The sequence below is a fragment of the Marmota monax genome, unplaced genomic scaffold (genome assembly GCF_021218885.2).
Source record: "Marmota monax isolate L192 unplaced genomic scaffold, Marmota_monax_Labrador192_F-V1.1 WCK01_AAM20220418_F8-fsc00173, whole genome shotgun sequence".
NCBI lineage: Eukaryota > Metazoa > Chordata > Mammalia > Rodentia > Sciuridae > Marmota > Marmota monax.
Genome location: NW_026694620.1, coordinates 3,628,460 through 3,646,869, shown reverse-complemented (window position 1 = coordinate 3,646,869; position 18,410 = coordinate 3,628,460). Strand labels below are relative to the sequence as shown.

At 54.3% G+C, this 18,410-nt stretch overlaps 1 protein-coding gene across 1 annotated transcript in view; it reads right to left on the bottom strand.

Annotated features, from left to right (window-relative positions):
* Cacng4 (calcium voltage-gated channel auxiliary subunit gamma 4) overlaps nt 1-10,493 on the bottom strand; it is a 54,639-nt gene extending 44,146 nt beyond the window's left edge. Inside the window, exon 1 of the mRNA XM_046422674.2 lies at nt 10,237-10,493. Coding sequence (XP_046278630.1) covers nt 10,237-10,456 — 220 coding nt within the window. The 5' untranslated portion in view covers nt 10,457-10,493. The remainder of the gene's footprint in view (nt 1-10,236) is intronic.
* Between the last annotated feature and the right edge of the window lie 7,917 nt (nt 10,494-18,410).

The window sequence follows — 18,410 nt, the reverse complement described above, 5'->3', positions numbered from 1 at the left end:
ACCTCCTGCATTGCCACTTACACCTACAACACCTAGTCTCTACCCCAAGTTTTAGCTATAAAATAAGACTGCTACTGGGCCATGTGTCCCATAGGAGAGGGAGCTCCTTGCATTTACCCAGCAGGTGACTCCCACATCCACATCCCCAGGCCAGTGTTGCCTTAGCCGCATACAGAGGGGAGCCCCCTAGCCCTGCACACTCAGTCTGCCCGAGCGCTGGACCAGTACCCCCTGCTTCCTGCCTTGGAAATGGCTCTACCGCCCATTTCCCAGGCTGAGTTCCAGACTCCTTCCTTCCTGGACCCCGGCGCTCCTCCTCCCACATGCAGCTAGCCGGCGGAGCCTCCTGAAGTCTCTGCAATCCACCAGTTCTTCTTGGACACCCAACAGCTACTGGCCTCCCCGAGGCCATCTTGGCTCAGAGCCTCACTATTTCTATACGGGGATAAGTACAGTATCCTGCGGGAGGATCTCTTGGATCAGACCCATCTGCTCCATGAGAGGAATCTCAGCACAAAACTCTCGAGGGCTGCCCGCTGCTGTTAGGATCAAGCCACCTCCAAGCTTGGCAGGGCAGGTCTTCTGGGACCCAGTCCAGCCCTTTTCCCCAGCATCATCTTCTGCGGATCCTTGGCTCTCTGGCCTTGCCAAACTAATAACTGCCCCCTCAGCACAGCGGGCTCTCCAAGTGACAGCTCTGCCATGAGCCAGGCACCATCTGCAGCGCTTTCCAGGCACAATCTCACTCAATCTTTGTGACAACTCTCTGAGGTGGGGTGTGTGTCTCTGTGTGTGTGTGTGTGTCTGTCATTATATCCCCATTTTTCAGATAAGAAAACTAAGGTTCAGAGAAGCTAAGAATCTATCCAGGGTCACAGAGCTAACACAGGATAGAGTGGGATTCAACCCGGGTCTCTCTGACTGCCCTGCTCACTCTAGTCCCATTAACCATCACACAGACATAATTTAGATGTCACCTGCATATGTTGCCCTTCCTCACATGGAGGCCCCTGGGGGGAGAGGCGGGAGGTCTGGGGAGGACTCATATAGAGTCAAGGGGGCTTGGGAGATCGGGGACTGTGCTTTTTCACACTTTGGGTGCGGTCTCCTTGAAGGGTGCTGAGCTGGGGAATGACGTGGTTCGGCTGATGTTCTGACAAGATCGTGTGACTGTGTGTGGAGAGAGCAGGGAGATGGGTCAGGGCGCACTGCAGAACCAGGCAGAGATACCAGAGCAGGGGCGAGGGGAAGACTGACACTGAGAAGCTGCGGGTAGGTTCTGCCAGGAAGTCCCCCGGGTGGGGGTGACCGCAGGAAGGGGACCTTGTCTCTGCAGTGGCCAGCACTGTGCTGGACGCGAGGCAGACAGACACCTAGAGCTTGCGAGATGGAGGACTGAAGATAGGGCGGCTGGGAGAGGGAAGGGGTGACGCCACCTAAAGGAGACCCCACCAGCCGGCAGCTTGTCCCACCTGCAAGCCTTCTCCCTGCCAAGGTGTTAGAGAAGAGCCAGGTCAGGAGCGTTCCAAGAAAACCTTTTGAAGTCTCTGTCCCCTCTGCTGTGCCTCCGTGGGAGCAAAGCCACTTTGCTTTTCACAGTGCTTTCTCCTTGCTTAGTCACACAACTGTGGCCCCTGGGGGCGGGCAGTGGGGAGGGGGTGGAGGAAGAAGGGCTGGAGGAGGGAGAGGAGCCATGGAGGTGAGAGGGCGGGTCAGAGGTAGGAAGGAGGAAGATAAAGGTGGGGATGGAGGAAGGAGCCAGGAAAGCGGGGTATTGCTTCCCAATTAGGGAGCCAGCTGAGAAAGTCTACAAGGCCACAGGAGGTTAAGGGACCAGACGAAGATGGTCCAGATGGCTAGTGGCAGACTTGAGATCAGGCCATGGGTCTCCCTGCCTCCCTCGCACCGTCACCCTTTTTCTTCCCCATCCCTGCACTGGGGAGTTCACGGCTGGAGCCTCAGTGGCCGAGCTGAACCTGGGCCACCGTGGGGCTCTCCTGGCAGGTAGGTGCTGGTGGTGAATGGGTCGGGCTGACATCCTCTGGTGCTGGTGTTGGTGTGCCACCCAGCTCCTGTCCCAAGGTCCCTGGGGGTTCCCAGCTCTTCCTCCTCCAGGCCAGGCCAGGGCACGTGGTGACCCACCTCAACAGCAAAAGTGACACGGAGAACGGGCCTGGGTGGTGGCCATCTCCGCCTGGGCACTACTTTGGTACTAGACTCTTCTAGCTCCTGCTCGAAGGCCTCGGTCATGGATTTTATGGCTCAAAGGAGCCATTCAGGGAGACTCTGTCTCTGCAAGGTGACGAAATAGTGCCCTGGTCCCCCGTGGGGTTGGCTTGGCTTCCTCCATCCGCAGTCCCTGGAGGCCAGGAAGGTGACCAGGGCCCAGCTCAGGTGGCAGGGAAGTCAAAGTCTGCATATCTTATTTCTCCAGGGAAAACTTCCAAGGAATCGTGGAAATGGGGAGAAAGCAATGGTGTTTCCAATATCTACGAGGTGCCAAGCAAGAGGAGGGGTGTTCACACAGACACAAAGTGTTTTCTTGTCAACCTTCACAGCAACCTTGGGGCTGGGGTCTCCGTGGCCCCTATCTTACAGTAAAGGAACTGGAGTTCAGAGAGGTTAGGCAATTTTTCTGGAGACACACCACTGGCATAGGACAGTCAGGACTCAAACCCAGGTCCCTGTGACTTTAGTGCTAGCCACGTGCGGCTGCTGCTTTCCAAATGGACTTATGGGTGCAGGAAAAGGTGAACCCCTGCCCCTGTCCTCAAGGCCAGGAGGTGACAGAGGCTGGTGGCAGGTGAGCCAGGGAGACTGACTATATTTAAATTTTTTTTTTTTTAGTTGAGATGGACAGAATACCTTTATTTTATTTATTTATTTTTATGTGGAGCTGAGGATCAAACCCAGCACCTCACACATGCCAGGCAAGTGCTGTGCCACTGAGCCCCAGCCCCAGCCTGAGACTGACCATTTTTGGTCTCTCAGTTTTCTCCCAAGCTCTGAAGTTCAGCTGAGTCCAGAAATCCCCCTCGGTCTCTCCACGCCCTTTCAGAGATGAGGCAACAGTGGGGGTTGGAGTAGGGACAATCAATAGCATTTTCTAAGGGCGTCCGCTGGAGGACTGGAGGTGGCCACCCTAGAGAGCGTGCGGTGGGTCTGCAGCCCGAGGAGGAGCCTGCACACATCCGGGCACCAGTGTGAGATGCGTGGGGGAGGGGCACTAGCAGCTGCAGGTAAGATCCAAAGCCCTTTGGAGCCTACGCACAGCAAAGCCATCTGTGGCTGGGCGACACACAGGTTCGTGCTGAGGAAGCCCGAGGAAAGAGCAGGGCAAGCTTCACAGAGGACACCAGTTTGAAGGATGCAGAAGTCTGCGCAGGGGTTGGACATCAGGACAGAGTGGCCCTGATGTTTTAGGGGAGGACTCTTTTGACCCAAGCACATCTCCATCTCCCAGATCCCAATGTGGCTGCTCTCCTGCCCGCAGCCAGGCTCCAGGGAAGCGGAGACACCAGTGTCCAGCATAAGGTCATCTTGTGCTGTCTGGGAGCCAGCCGAGAGCCTGGGGTCTTAATGGGCAGAACTGTCAGCTTTGCACTGCGAGGGTCCCTGGTGTGTGTTAGAGGGTGGCAGTCCCCTCACCTGGCTCCATTCCATCAGACACATACGGCTCACACCCAGAAGCCTCACCAAACGCAGGGGCCAGGGACAGTTTCATTTCCACCCAGACGCATCCTAACAAGCACTCGGTTCGGGGAGCACCTCTCTGTAGGTGTGCGCTGGCTGCTTTCCCAGTCTCTGCTCATTATCCCATTTTCCAGACGTGTGAACAACTCAGGGAGGTGAGCTGACGGCCCAAAGCTACACGGAGGCCTGGCACAACTGGGATTTGAACTCAAGGCATCCAACCCCCAAACCTGACCTCTTCCCTCCACCAGAGTCCACCGTAATGTGACAGAGAGCCCCCCTGTCAAGAGACATGGAGCAGATTTCTTCTAAGCCTCTGGATCAGAAAGGGCTGGGCTCCCCTTATTCTATGTACATGGGGGTGAAACTCTTATCTGATTACGTTCTTCTCTTTGTCCGGGCCCCCAGGAAGCTCAGAGGCAAACCTCCAGCAGCCCCCGCCACCAGGGGCAGGCATCGCATGCGCTAACTGAACTCAGCCATTATGTGATTTTCCTCCTTTCAATTTACATTCATCCCAGTCCCTCGCCTCTTTTATTATTTATCTCGTCCTTTCTTTATTGGCTGGAGGAGGAAGAACTCAACAGAGTAAAATTGTGTGAAGTAATTTTCGCAGCTTTGAAAAGTTTTTCATAGGAAGAAATTGACACACTAGGGAAAAAAAAATGTCCTTTGCCTGGTTCCACATCCTGACTTTGCAGTTGAAAAGACAGGGTCTCTAGCTGGGCATGGTGGTGCACACCTGTGATCCCAGCAACTCTTGAGGCTGAGGCAGGAAGATCGCAAGTTCAAAGCCAGCCTCAGCAACTTAATGAGGCCCTAAGCAACTTAGTGAGACTTTGTCTCAAAATGAAAATAAAAAGGGCTGGGGATGTGGCTCAGTGGTACAGTACCAAAAGAAAGAGTCTCCTATGCCATGGAGTGGGTGGGGCAAAAAGCAAGAATTGTGGGGATTTGGGGACAGGTCCTACTTCATTCTGCCCTGGGGGATAGAAACAATTTGTTCCCTTTTTGAAGCTGTCCCCAGGAGAGCCAGCCCTGCCTAGGAGATGGTGCTTATTGGGGGACCTGTCTGCTGTGTGGAGAGCACAAGGTCAGTTGTGATGGAGGGGACTGAGGAGCCACAGCAGGGACCCAGCAGAAGGGGCTCCTGGGGTCCTTCTGAACTTACTGCTGCTCCCCACGTCAGCACGGCTGCTTCTTAGCCAACTTTTGCCCAGTACCGGCCACAGCGGAGGCTGTGCTAGGGACAGAGCCTCAGTAGCCCCCACACCCACTTCAGTTCCAGTTCCTTTGCTAATGACCTTCACGACTGCCATGTGACCTTGGGCATTCTGCCTCACCAGTCTTGAGTTCCTGAGCATGCAGTGTGAGGGCTGGGCCCACCAGCAGGTCTCAGCTCATGTGGACTTTGGTGGGGAAGCGTTATTACCAACAAAGGAATGGAGCCGGGCACCTAGGGCAGCACCAGGTCATCCGCTAACAGGATGACCTTTCCTCGAAGGGAAGAAAGGAGCAGAGTGCCCACAGCTACCGGCAGTCAGCTGCCCCCTCTGCTCCCGCCTCTGCCCACCAAATGCTTCCCTTAGACCAGTGGTCTCCACAGGAACAGCTTTGCCTCTCAGGGGAAGTGCAGCAACATCAGAAAACCTGATTGATGGTTGTAGCTGGAGAGAGTCCTGGGTGCTCTTACAACCTACAGGACAGCCCCCTTCCCCAGGAAAGAACGGGGAGGCCCCAGAAAGAGCAGTGCCCAGGTTGAGAGAGCCTGCCCTGCGGATAGGGGCAGCTGATGAAGAATTCTTGGGGCTATTGAGGATTATCATGGGGCTCCTGAGTTATGCCTGATGGAAATTTCTGGCACTACCTTTGGCTGTGGGGGTGCAGAGTGGTACTGTCAAACTCTGGGACCGAGCCCCTGGGCATGCCCTCCATTTTCTTCTCTACAGCTACTCTTCCATCTTCACCTTTTGAATGTGGTGCTCCCAGCCGGCCAGCTGCGGGAGCCCCAGATCTGGGTCGTCACCTCTTCTCCCTACCCGCCCTCCACATCTCCCATCTCTGCTGCTGCCATTGACCCCAGGTGTCTATTCTGGTCACCTGCCACAATGTCCAGACAGGCTCTTGATGTTCCCCTGCCTTCTGGAGTCTCCCTTCTCCCCACGCAGCTGGATCCCTCTCCTCCCCTGCCCCAGCCCTCCAGTAGCAGTGGCCCCTTGTGAAATAAGGCAGGTGCCTGACCTTGGCTTCAGAGCCTCTGCAGCTGGCCCCTCCCTCTTTTGGCTTCAACAGACCTCAGCCCTCCCCAGCCTCCCAGGAACACCTCTGCTCCGCTCTCACCAGAACACAAATCAGCTACACCATCAGGACGTCAATGCCGTCAATGCCGTCCTCAGCCATGACCCAGGCACTGACACACAGCAGGTGCTCCGTGAGCATGTGTTGAACCAGTGGATGAATGAATGAATGCATGGACGCCAGCCTGGCAGCTGGGTGCCTTGTGTCCCACGGAGGTGTTGCAGAAGAGTGTGAGAAGAAAGCACTCCCCCAGACTTCTCATGTGGAGAGGCGCCATCCTGCACCAGCCCTTGGAGGGACCCACATGGAACGAGGCTTGACCTGAAAGCTAGGGGTGCAGCTCTCTGGGCCTTGTGCGGCAGGAAGTCAGAGGTGGGAGGAATGTTCCAGATACACCAAACTCCATTTTCAGATGAGGAGACTGAGCCCACCAGGCTCTCCCCGACACTTCACCACTCAGGTTTGTCTCTTGCCCCCCTCACCTGTGACACTCGGGTCTAGCCGCCTGAGGCACCTCCCTGTAGTTACGTGACTATGCTCTACAAGTCCTCAGTGTCGGAAATGTCTGGGGAGACTGACACAGAAGGTTTATTTTCAAGCCCTGCTGGTTTTCCTATTGAGCCTTTCTGAAGCCCTCTTCTCCAGAGCCAGCTCTGAGATAGAACCATTAAGCCAGTCCTCAGTCTGGGTTCCACCAAGACCCCCAGCTCCTCACTAAATCAGCTAACTCCAGTGAAAAAGAGTTGGTATTCCCTCATAAGAAGAAAGAAGTAAAGAACAGAGGAGGAGAAAGAGAGCAAGAATTAACAGAAGACAGATGTGACAAGGGACCTCCAGGGTCCAGTTATGTAGCAGGGACATTCCAAAATTGTATTTGAGGGTGAATAAATGTTGGCTGATGTCGCCTTTGATTGAAAGAAGATCCAATCCCCTTTCCCATGTCCCTGGCCTTGGCTGAATGTCAGCAAAGATAGAAAGAATGAGGTGAGGGTCTCAGGGAGAGTATGATAGGATGACTGAATATGGTGGGGACAGGCTAGTTCAGAACACAGTAGAAAGAGAGAGAGAGGGAGAGCGACAGACAGAGACACCAAAAGACTGAGAGAGAGGACAGAGAGGGCGGGGAGGGGGGGGTGAGAAGGAAGGGAAGGGAAGATTGAATTATGCAACTTGTGTATCAGTTGGTCCTTGTTGCTTCCAAACGCCTCTTGCTGGGCTCAGAGCTGGGCTCCACTGGGTAGTCAAGTACTTAGTTCTATTTTTAATGGCAACCCAGAAGCTGTTTGTGAAAGGGCAGGATGACATGGTAGGAAGAGCTTTGTAGTGAGACAGAGGCTCAAATCTGGCCTGGCTGCCTCTGGACAAGTCCTGGAACCTCCCTGGGCCTTGTTCCCTGGTCTGCAGGTGGGGGTAAAGACAGCAACCCGTTTTCTCTGGGCTGTTGTGCACGTGTTTGGTGGGACAACACACGAGCTCTGCCCACTGAGTATTCTCAGTGACGTGGGTCCATCAGAAAGGCACCCTGGGAGGAAATGCTGCTTTGGGGGCAGAGTGAGGCTGGGACAAGGGCAGCTCTGGTGACGCTAGGCATAGCAATTACCCTTGCCAGATTGCGTGGACACCTTGAGCACACAGAGGGCTGGGCTCTCCTAATCCAGCAACACCGTTTAGGAGAAACAACCAGGAAACTGAACTGGCTGTTCTGAGAGTTGCCAGCAAACCCATCAGAGTTCCGCGGCTGCACCCAGAGCTTCATTAGCTGCTTGCTGCAGTATTTCTCCAGTTTCAGCTCAGAGGCTTGATCCCCCCCCCCCCACCTTTTTCGTTTGGATGTAATACTTTGGGGGTACTCTGCTACAGAACAGGTGGAAATAATGCTTTTCTCACACAAAAACTAATATGGAGGTACCTCCCTCTAAGCCCCCAGCAAGTGGCCTGGGGTTAATGTGCTGTCCATGTTTCAGCCCTGGCCACTTGCTGGCAGGCATCATAGGAGGTGTCCATGGCTCTGGGAGCTGTCAGCTTCCACGATGTGTTTTCATGAGATAAGCTGGCAGTTCCCACCCACTTACGGGACTGTCATGATGATTCGAGCCACATCAAGGAGTCCTGAACGGGCTCTCCCAGCCCTGGGTCCCAGGAGGATGTTCTGGCCCTCGGCTTTATAGCCTGATTGGCCCTCAGAGCCCTGAGCTTTGGGGAATGACAGAGGCAGCCCAGTTCTTCTCATGAAGTCCCCCAGATGGCTCTCTCTGCCAGTGAAGCCAGCTGCCCAGATCAGCTCAGGGCTGCCTTGATGAACAGCGAGTGCAAACGGCTCGAGGCAGCTGGCAAGATGCTAAGTGCAGCATCAATCCTAATTAGGATGAGGAATTAATAAAGGAGGCATTGGAGTCCCTGTGCAGGCCAGGCGGGCCAGGGTGGAAGACTTAGTTCCGATTTCCGCTGGGAAACTAGAAGGCCCTAAGTCCATCCATTTCTTGGGAGGGGGGTGACAGGCCACATGACTTACTGTACCACGCAGATTGCACCCAGTGGAGCCTACCAGATAGAACACGGGGGCACTGCAGCCCCTGCTCTCTAACTCAGGTGCTGTGGCAGGTAGTGACGTGGGTACATTCTCCAGATGAGAGGAGTAGGTGTTCGTGATCTGAACAACTGCACACCCAAAATGATGTTTTTTGAAAAAAAAAAAAAAAAAGCGGAGGGTGTAATCGTGGGCCCACCGGTTCCTTTGTGTGGCTGTTTCCGAACTGCTAACCGCACATTTTTGCTACCTGAAGCCTCCACGTAGCCCTGGCATTAAGCTTCAAACTGCAATAAGCAGAGAAGCCCCGTTTTTAGATGTGGGGGGCAGAGGTGGGCAGGATTCCAGATGAGAACAGGCATGGTCTGGAGGGGACAAAAGGGGCAAGTTCCACTTCTCCAAGCAGTGACAGCTTTACAGAGCCTCCTTTCAGATGACTCCAAATTGCAGCCGGGAAAATGCTATCTGCCAACCTCGGCCAGATCCCCACACTGAACTAGTGGCAGGGGTTGTAGCTGCAGGAAGGATGGTGAAGAGGATGGCAGAACTTCCACGAAACCCGAGGGGAGGACTGAACACACGGGATAAGGTGACAAAAAAAGAAACTGTTCAATTTTTCTTTGAAAAACCAAAGCAATGCTCCACCAACTCCCCCATCCCATCTCCAATCTGAGAGCCAAGCCGAAGTGGCCGACCTGTCCACAACCTGGCTGGACCAGACAGCCCCTCCACGGCCACCTGTTAGTTCAAGTTCCGCAATTGGGTTTAAGGCGCTGAAGCAGAGCCCTCCTGCATCCGAGGTATCCAGTTGGCCCCTCCCTGGAGGCAACTGTCCACACAGTTCCGGGAGGACCCAATCCCGGACCCCGGATGCGTTCCAACCTTTCCACACCTATTATTCCACTGCGTGGAGCATTTGGGGGTCGCAGCACCCCGCCTCAACCAGGCGACCACGCCCCTCCCAGGTCCACGGATGGCCGTGCGCACGCCAGTGTCCCTCCTACGGAGGTCTCCCGCAGTCTCTCTAACTAGGGGCCGCCACCAGGGCTCGCTGCCTCAGTTGAGGGAGACTCGGTGTCGGCTCGCCCCACCTCCCACCGCGCAGAGAGGGACGAGCAGGTGGCCTCTTGTAAGAGGAAGCGGGCGTCAGCCAGGGTCAATCCGGCTCCCCAAGACCCGCTTAGGGCCCAGCCCCCACCCCACCCCTCAGCGGGGGCCAAGAGCGAACGCCGGGCGGCCCCAGCGCTCCCCGCCCCCGGCCGGCCCCGCCCCAGGATGGCCAGTTCCCATAGCAATCGCACAGACACCGGTTGCCAAGCAACCTATCCCCCTCCTCCTGCGTCCGCTCCCCCCAACCCCAGCCTCCTCCCGCCCCCACGCCAGCCTCCACCTCCCCCGGGGGCGCCGGCGCTGCCCCTGGGGATCGCTCGGGTCTTGGGCTGCGCGCGCGCGCGCGTGAGTTTCGGTGTGTTTCATTGTGTCTGTGTGCGAGGGGGTGTGCGCGTGCGAGTGGAGAGTTTGTGGGATCGGTGTGTTGGGGAGGTCCCCAACCGGGAAGGACCTGAGCTGGTACACAGCTGGCCGCGAGGGGACCCACCCACCAGCTCTGGTTCCTTTGTGTCTCGCGCGGAGCAAGCAAGCGCCGCGCCCACCCTCTCCCTCGGCCCGTGCCCCAGGCAGTGTGTGTGTGTGTGCGCACTGGGGGGAGGGGTCCTTACCTTCGATGCAACACACCCGCCACAGTCCCGAGTGGGTGAGGTCGCCGCGGGCGCGGCGGGGCGGGGGCCCGTCGTCCATGGTCAGGTTGGTGCCGTTGCAGATGTGCGCGCTGGAGTAGAGCCAGTAGTCGGTGCCGATGGCGATGGCCATGAGTGAGAAGGCGGCGAAGGCTCCGGCCGTGGTCAGCAGCATCTGCAGCCCGCGGTCGCATCGCACCATGGTGGGCGCCTCATAGTCCGCCGCCCGCCGGCCCGGCCCGCCGCGCCCGCCCGCCCTCCTCCCTCCGCGCGCCGCTCCGGGGGCGCCCGGGCTTGGGGGCCGAGGGCCGGGGGGCGGCGCTGCGCTGCACGCTCCGACCCCGCGCCCCGGGCGTGCCTGCGCTCCGGCCGCGCGGGGCTCAAACTCCGAGGCGCCGCGGCGAGTGCGGGCTGCGCGGGCCGCCGGGCGGGCTGGCGGCAGCGGCGGACGGGGGCTCCTCCCTCTCGGCCCGCCCTCCCCGCTCGGCCCGCGCCTCCGCCCCGCGCCCTCCGCGCCTCCGCCCGCCGCCGCTCTCCCGGCCCGCGCCTCGCGCCCCTCGGCGCCGCCCCTCGCGTCCCGGCCCCGCCCGGTTTGGCGCTCTTGTGCGCTCGGTTTCCCCCAGCCCGGCTTTTCCCTCCCCTCCGCCAGTCCCGGTGCCCCTCTTCCTTCCCCGCCCTCGCGCGCTCTCTTCCTCTCCCAGGGTTCATTCACATTGTTAGAGCGCAGGAAGCCAAGGCAAGGGTTCCCCAGGATCAGGGAAGGGAAGCCGCGTCTCCAGCCACTGCTTTTGCCCAACCCAGGACACCCTGCCCCGCCTTAGGGACTCTGTAATATGTGGAGTCTCCTCACCTCTTCTTTTTCTCTTGTCTTCTCTTCTTTGTTGTCACTCCTTTCCCCATGTGCATGTTTGTGCTTCTACCTGTCGATGAACGCATAAGAATGAGTGGGAGTTAGAGTGTTTCATGTCACATTTCCAGAAGCCCCAGATGTGCTCACAGCTGGGAGACACTTTCATAGCCAGGCTCTAGCCGCCCTCCTTCCCAACCGAGGCGGCTTCTACTCTTGCCAGTTCCTCCAGATCCCCTGCCAGGGGATAAGAGGCCCTGGACTCTTTGGGTGGTTGAGGATGGGTCCTCCTCTATGGTCACATTTCTTTTGGCTTATTATTGGCTAAAGCTGGGAGTTGTATTAGATTCAAGTATTCCAGCCCCCAGCTGTATTCCAGTCCCCAACTCTTAATACCTTTTTTCCTGCCTTTTGCTCTACTCGAGCTTAACTGGCGTTCCCTCACCTCTCCTTTATGAGCAGCCTTACGCCAAGCCCTGCTGGTTTCACTTAATTGCCTTTGCTGCTGGCCTGGTCCCAATCTGGACACTCTCCCTTCTCTCCAGAGCCAGTTCATGCTCCTCCTCCAGCGCCCTGCTCCAAACTCTTCCCTCCAGGAGGCCCCAGAGATGAACAACAGGGTGTCTAGTGTTTCTTCACACACACCTGCCTATGCTCCTGTCTGATGCTGCTCTGGAACCCAGGAAATTGACATTGGGGAGCTGATATTCTTGCAAAATGAATCCCAAATTTCACTTCATTTATGGTATCTTTCTGGCCATGCCCCAGAGAAGATTAATTACCCCATGCTGGAAGCACTGTTCTTGACTCCCACAAGATTGTGTCTTTCCCATGTCTGGCATATATGGTGATTGTTAACAAATGTTTGCTGAGAGGTAATTTTCGCCTGTCGGAGGGAGGGGCATATAAATAAAAGGGAAAAAAAACATTACAAAATAATGTAGTCCCAGGACTGGAGTGGTTGCATTAGTTAGCATTTGTTAGCCTCTTCTCCTGCTGTTGAGGTGCCTGTTCTGCCTTCCAAATTTTCAAAGGATCAGGGTCACCCCCTCTATTTTGCTTTTTATTTTATTGCCACCTGGTCTGGGGTTCTGGATGCAAGTGACCAATGTGTGTCTAAATGGATCGGAAGGTAGGAGATAGCTGCGTCTGTCCCTAATATTTTCAAAGATGAAGTCAAGGTTCTATGTTCTCAGAAACTCTGGGAAAGGTGAATCTTGAGTTTTTTGTTTCCTTTTGGAAGCAAATCCTTGTTTCCAAGTAAATCTTAAACAGAAGCCCAACATAATTAGTCCTGTGCTCCACCAGTAGCTCTGTAGGTCAGAGCTGGCACTGCTCTGAGTGAATGAGGTGCTCAGAGTCCCTGTGTCTGTCCACCCACACCTGCACCCCTCCACACACATGTACCTAGGGTTCCATGAAACATGGTGAGAAAACTGACTCCCTGAGTCAGCTGCGGGTTACATGGGGACATCCTCTCCCGCCTCTCCTGCTTGCAGCCTTTCTTAGGGACTTTGACAGAAACAAATAGAACTGTCATGAATGTATCTGCTCTGCATGGGGAAGAATTGCTTCACCCAAACTTCTGTAAGTAGAGCAGGTGACACCTGGGTTGTGGTACTCTCTGCCAAGCAAGTGATTGTCAATCAGTGCAACAGGAGATGGGACAGAACTCTTCTTCAGAACCATATTCGGCCACCTCTAATCCTCCACTGGCAGAGGAGGGTGTGGAGAGCACTGGACCAGGAGTCAGGATTATCAACATGTCAGGCTGGCTCCAGACTACCTGGTAGGGTGATCTGGACATGCCAAGCCCACCTGGGGGAGAGACTGCTCTGGTCCATCTTTGCATTTCTTTTGGTGTCACATTGCACCCTTTTAGCAGAGGTCAATGCTGCCTTTTGTTCCTTTTTTTGGGAGACAGAGCCTAATGCTGTCTGGGATGTATATTACAGCCTCTGTTAATTCTCACTATCATGCGGCTCACGACACCTGGGGAATCTGAGGTGTAGCAATGTTGAGTAACTTGCTGAAGTTCTCACACCTGGGAACTAGTGGGTGGCTCAGGTCTGAGTGACTTCAAAGCCAGGATTTTCAAGGATATTGAACAATCTCCTTGCCATTTAAAAATACTACTTGGCCATGTTTTTATTACCTGTTAATGACAGGGGACTCTTTGGAGGGGAGTTGGCCATTTACCTTTCTGTTGGTGGACACCTGACTGGCAGCCATATTCGGTCCTGAAGTTGTGAAGGTGTACACTGTGGAGTCAAATAAGGACTTGACCGCCCGTGAAGGGAGCTGGAGCAAACCCAAGACTGTCTGAGACCATTCATCATGCCTGAGTGAGCTCAATTTAAATCTGGAAATTTCTGCTCAGCCGGATTAGAGAACTCTAAATGGCAGAATTTCTCTGCTGCCTGAGGACCCCGGAGCTTCCAGCATCCCATGGACAACTTCCAGATCAGCGAGAGGGACGTATCCTCCCCTTTCTTAGGAGAAGGCTCTGGATTGGTTTTGTTCCAGAGAGACTGGACACGGCATCTTCCCCCAGGGAGCCATCCTGTATATATTGTAGTGCTGGGGAGGGAATGTGTACTCACACACAACATTCCCTCTCTGGACAGCTGAGAAGCTGAGGCGCCTGACAGTCATTTGGACCCGTCCTTCCAAACCACCTTTTTCAACACAAGGTGGTTTTGTCCCCCCTTACTGGATTGTTCATGCAATTATCTCAATGCTTTGCTTTAACTAGGCTGTGAAGACAGCCGTAATGAGCTCAGAACCTTCAGCAATTCCAAGTTCAGGGTGAAGGAGGCGAGCGGGCGGCGGCTTAGGAAGAGGAATGCAGTATTAGGCTGCTCACGCTGCATAACGTGCACGTCAAAACCTCCCGAGCTGGCTGCATCTGCAGTCGGGGAGCAGGGAGCGGCCGTCCACCAGCCAAGGGGATGCAGCCTCTGTGTGCTGTAGCTCTGAAAGCCTTTATTTCCCCGCTTTGTCCTCCAGAAATGACCTTTGTGTGGCAACTTTTTATAATATCTCATTTCTATGCCCAAAGCAGATGGTTCCTGTGATTTCAGGAGGCTTAGCTGGGGGGGATTTGAGGAGCCTGGGAGATATCTGGAGTGAATAGAAAGAGTGATTTCGGGCTTCTATAGCCTAGGGTTGGGGATGAGTCTCAGAAGGTTCTGTGGCTCAGCTCAGGGGGGAGGCTTATCTGCAACCCATCCAGGCTGCTCAGAATCCAAGAAGAATGCCTTGCGATCCTGGTACTGAAAGCCTTTCCTTCCATCAGATTATGCACATTGCAAGAATGACTTTTTATTTTCCCCCCTTCATGATTTCAGTAGATTCCTTTGAGGGAGAGCACAGATCAGAAAATGCTCCTTGGCTTTCTGTGTTCAGGTTTAATTCCATTTCATTTGCTTATCGCCGATAGCCCTTTTGAGCTGGATACACAGTGTTCTTGCTCAGCTCTGCCACAAGAAAAGGGTGGCACACCCCTAGAAGTACCGGGAGCAGCCCCTGGAGATACCGACAGAGGAGAAGCAGCATTTAGTGAGTGTCCCCTGCCTGATGATCACTTTGTGGCCTCATTTCAGTTCATCAAGATAGCTTTCCTAGAAAGGAAAAGGACACCTTTACCCACATTTTGTAAATGGTGAATTTGCAGCTAAACAGAATTTGAACCCAGCTCTGCTTGGATTACAGCCAGGTTCTGTCAGCTACTACGCTGTGCCCCGCTCCCCGCTCCTCGGAGGTTGCCATGGCCCCTCTGCCTGCTCTGCTTCCTTCCCAACTCCTCCACCTCGAGTTTATCCAGATGAAATCAAGTTCAGATGACTATCAAAGTCACATGGGGGTGGAGAGGTTAGGGAAAGCTGCATCTTAGGAGCGCGGCTGCTCGTCTATTTCCTGAGCAGGTAGGAGTGAGCTGATGGCAAGTGGCTAGAAGCCACTGGCTAGGAACTTGCCCTTCTCCCCTCCTCCCTTGTCTTCTACCCCAACTCCTGCCCTGGTGCCCAGCCCCTAACCCAGGTGCTGCCTGGCCCCCTCTGTGTCAGCTGTGGCCTCTGGCTGCTGCAGTCTCCTGGGCATTTTCTGTTTACTGTCCATCAGAGGAAAGCCTAGCCCCCTGGTGTCAGTGTTAAATACCAAACAAAACAGCGGAGGGATGGAGGTGGAGTCCGCGTGGGCTTATTCAAGACCTGTGTGTTTTCAAACCACCTCTCTTGAGGGGCTGTGCTCGGTGGCTGTTCTGGGCAGCCTCCCAGCTAGAAGTTGCTCGGGAACCAGCCCTGTTGATGAGCTTATTGATATTAACAGCCTGGCTTGACCGGAGCTCCTAGCCCAGCACGCTTGAGAGTTAGCTGGTTATTCTGAGAACATTCTTTTCAAAAACGCTCTACAGGACAAACAGGCCGAGAGGCTTCTTTGTCCTCAGCCAGCCTGTGAAACTGAGCCAACTCTCAAAGGGTTGAGGACTCCAAGGAAGAAATGGTCAGCACTAGGAGGCTGAAGCCTTTGAAAGCGGGGCTGGGGAAGATGGTCGGTGACAGCACATTCTTGAACCAACATGTGCCATTTGTGCTTTTACCAAAGCAGAGCTTTTCATTCCTAAAATATACCAGCCTTGTGAGGCAGCCAGAGAAAGGGCAAGTGTATTCGTGGGCACCTTGACTGCCAAGTGCCTGCCTGAAGAACGAGGGGGTTTGGTTCCTGGAAGGTCCGGGTACCACGCCTGCCTTTTCATCCCCTGCCTCCCATGGCTCTCGGCTGCCTGCGGGGGTGCTGAAGGTGGGTTGCTCCTGGCCCTCTTGGCACCGTGCTTGCTGGCGGGTGGGAGGGCTTGCTTTACACCGCAGGTGTCTTCCTGAATCACCAATATCTGTCGAACATTTGCACTCTGCTTCTTCTCCAGGGCTATTCCTGTTCACTTAGTCACTGAAGAGCTCTCTCTGGGTCTTCGCTGCTTTTCTCTCCAAGGCCTTTTGAAGAAGTGGGAAGGGAAGGTCATCAGATTCAGGCTGACCTGGGTTTCTAGTCCTACTTTGTCAACTGCAGCTGTTTGGCCTTGGACTAGTAACTGAACTACTCTGGGCCCTGGTAATGTGGGGAACCAAGCACCTGCCTCGTGGGTTATTGTACAGAATAAAGCAGCCCAGGGAAAGCGTTGACACAAAAATGCTAATAGTTAGTCTTTATAGAGCACATTCCAGTTCCAGGCTTCATTCTAAATGTTTTGCCAAACATTAACTCATTTGATTTTTTTTCCCCAAAAATTCTTTGGGAAAAAAATAGGTACTACTATTAGTCTCATTTTACCAAAGAGGTAAGGAAGGCTAAGGGTTTCATGTAAATAAGTGGTAGCTGTTGTTATCTTGTTTGCTCATACTCCCTAACAATTAGGTTTAAGCTACTTGGTATCTTCATCTACTAATGACTACCCACCTCACCACACTCAAGCCCCCTTTGTGATACAAACTCATCAGTAGATGTCACCAGTAGAGGCGCATAAGAAATAATGTTTATTGTCTGAGTGCTGAGCCATGCACTGAGGGCATGTCCTGATCAAGGTATATCTGTGCAGAAGCACCTGTTCCCTGGCATGATCCCTGTGCATCTCAGGTGTTCTTCACCCCACCCTGACCCAAGGCACGAGACAGAGTGAATTCCCAGATCCATCAGCTGGTATTGACCCATTTCCAGGTAAACAGGGGATGGCAGACACATTGGCTGCTTAGAGTTGATATTTTAGTTGCTCTGGGTCCTCTAAAATTTCAAGAGAAATATTCTCCGGTGCTGTATCTGAGAGGAGAAGTCATCTGGCCGGTACACTTCTCAGGGACTGCGCTGCCCTCCCACAGCCTCTGCACGCAGACGTGAGGCCCTGAGACTTCTGCAGTACAGGAGGCAACAGGTCTGCAGTGACGGTTCTGTGCTTCCCTGGAACCAGGTGTGGCTGTTCCCAGCAGCCTCTCCGGCTGCCCTGCTGCATGCTCTGCATGCCCAACATCAACAGTCTCTTGTCCCAGAAAATGGGATTGTGATGGAATATGATTAATTTGAGGTATGGCTCTATGTGCTGGGCATCTTATAACAAGAAAGGTGTTGTTAGCCCCACTTTACAGACGATACAGCTAAGGCTTCCAGAAGGTAAGTTACTTATTCCAGGTCATGGCTTGTAAATAAAAGAGCTAGGATTCTGGTCTAGGACTGTCTGTCTTCAGGGAATGTATTCTTTCTATAATTCAATAGTTCCCCCCACTGTATGCCTTTGATAATGGCTTGAGAAATTTTGAAATATATGCTTCACTCCGGATATTCTAAGCATCTTGGGTAGATGACAATATATTTTATAGCTGTCAAGTGATCCCTAATGGTCAGCCCAGGTGAGAACTAGAGCACAAGTTTAATTTTCAACTGAATCTTTACCAGCAGATACAGCCTGGCTTAGTGTCTGAGTAACTAACAGGGACTGGGGGCTACTGGTATCAGCTTGGTTGGCTGTGCCCCCAGATGAGCATGGGAGGTGGCTGTTAGGCTGAGGTGATCTGACAGATTCTGCAAGACTGTCCTTGTCACCTCTAGCTCTGTTACCCGCTTGGTTGTCTCTATACTCCCTGTGGGTCATGACATTCCTCCATTTTTCTGCCTTCCCACCCTGCCCACGGGAAATTCCCATCTGGGGGAACCAGGGAGGGCTCAGCCTGGGGACGCAGGGGGCTGAGCTAGCATTTTCTTCACCAATCTTCCTCCCTGGGAATCATCACCAAAGAAGACCCTTGGAGTGGGCCAGGGGAACTGGTCACTGCCCAGGTGGTTTACTTGGGAGAATGGGGGAGCTTTGGCATCAAACCAGAGGGTCTGAAGGTCAGCAAGAGTCACATGGGCAGCTCATAAGGGTCCTGGGTCTTGGCTTGCACAGGGCCCTTGGGCTGTGGGATGTCAAGTGGCAGACATGTACCCTGCTCTCTGGGGACATCCCAGCTCCCTTCACTGAGGCATCCCCAAACCTAGAGAGTCAGGGTTGGGGGGCTGGGGCCGTGTGGCTGCCAGCCTGCGGCTCCTCCCCACTCCGCTCTGGCCAATTCCCTGCGAAGGGCCTGCTGCACTTGCCAACGGAACCAGATGCTGCTTTGGGGAAAATACCTTCTGGAGTTTGTTGTGCGAGCCCTCCCAGCTGACACCCACGGTGGAGGAGACGTGCCAGGATAAATGGGAAATCTCTTCATAAATATTTGAAAAAAGGCAAAAAGAAAAGGAAAAGGGCTAACCCCCAACTCCCAGTGTTCTGGAGCATCCT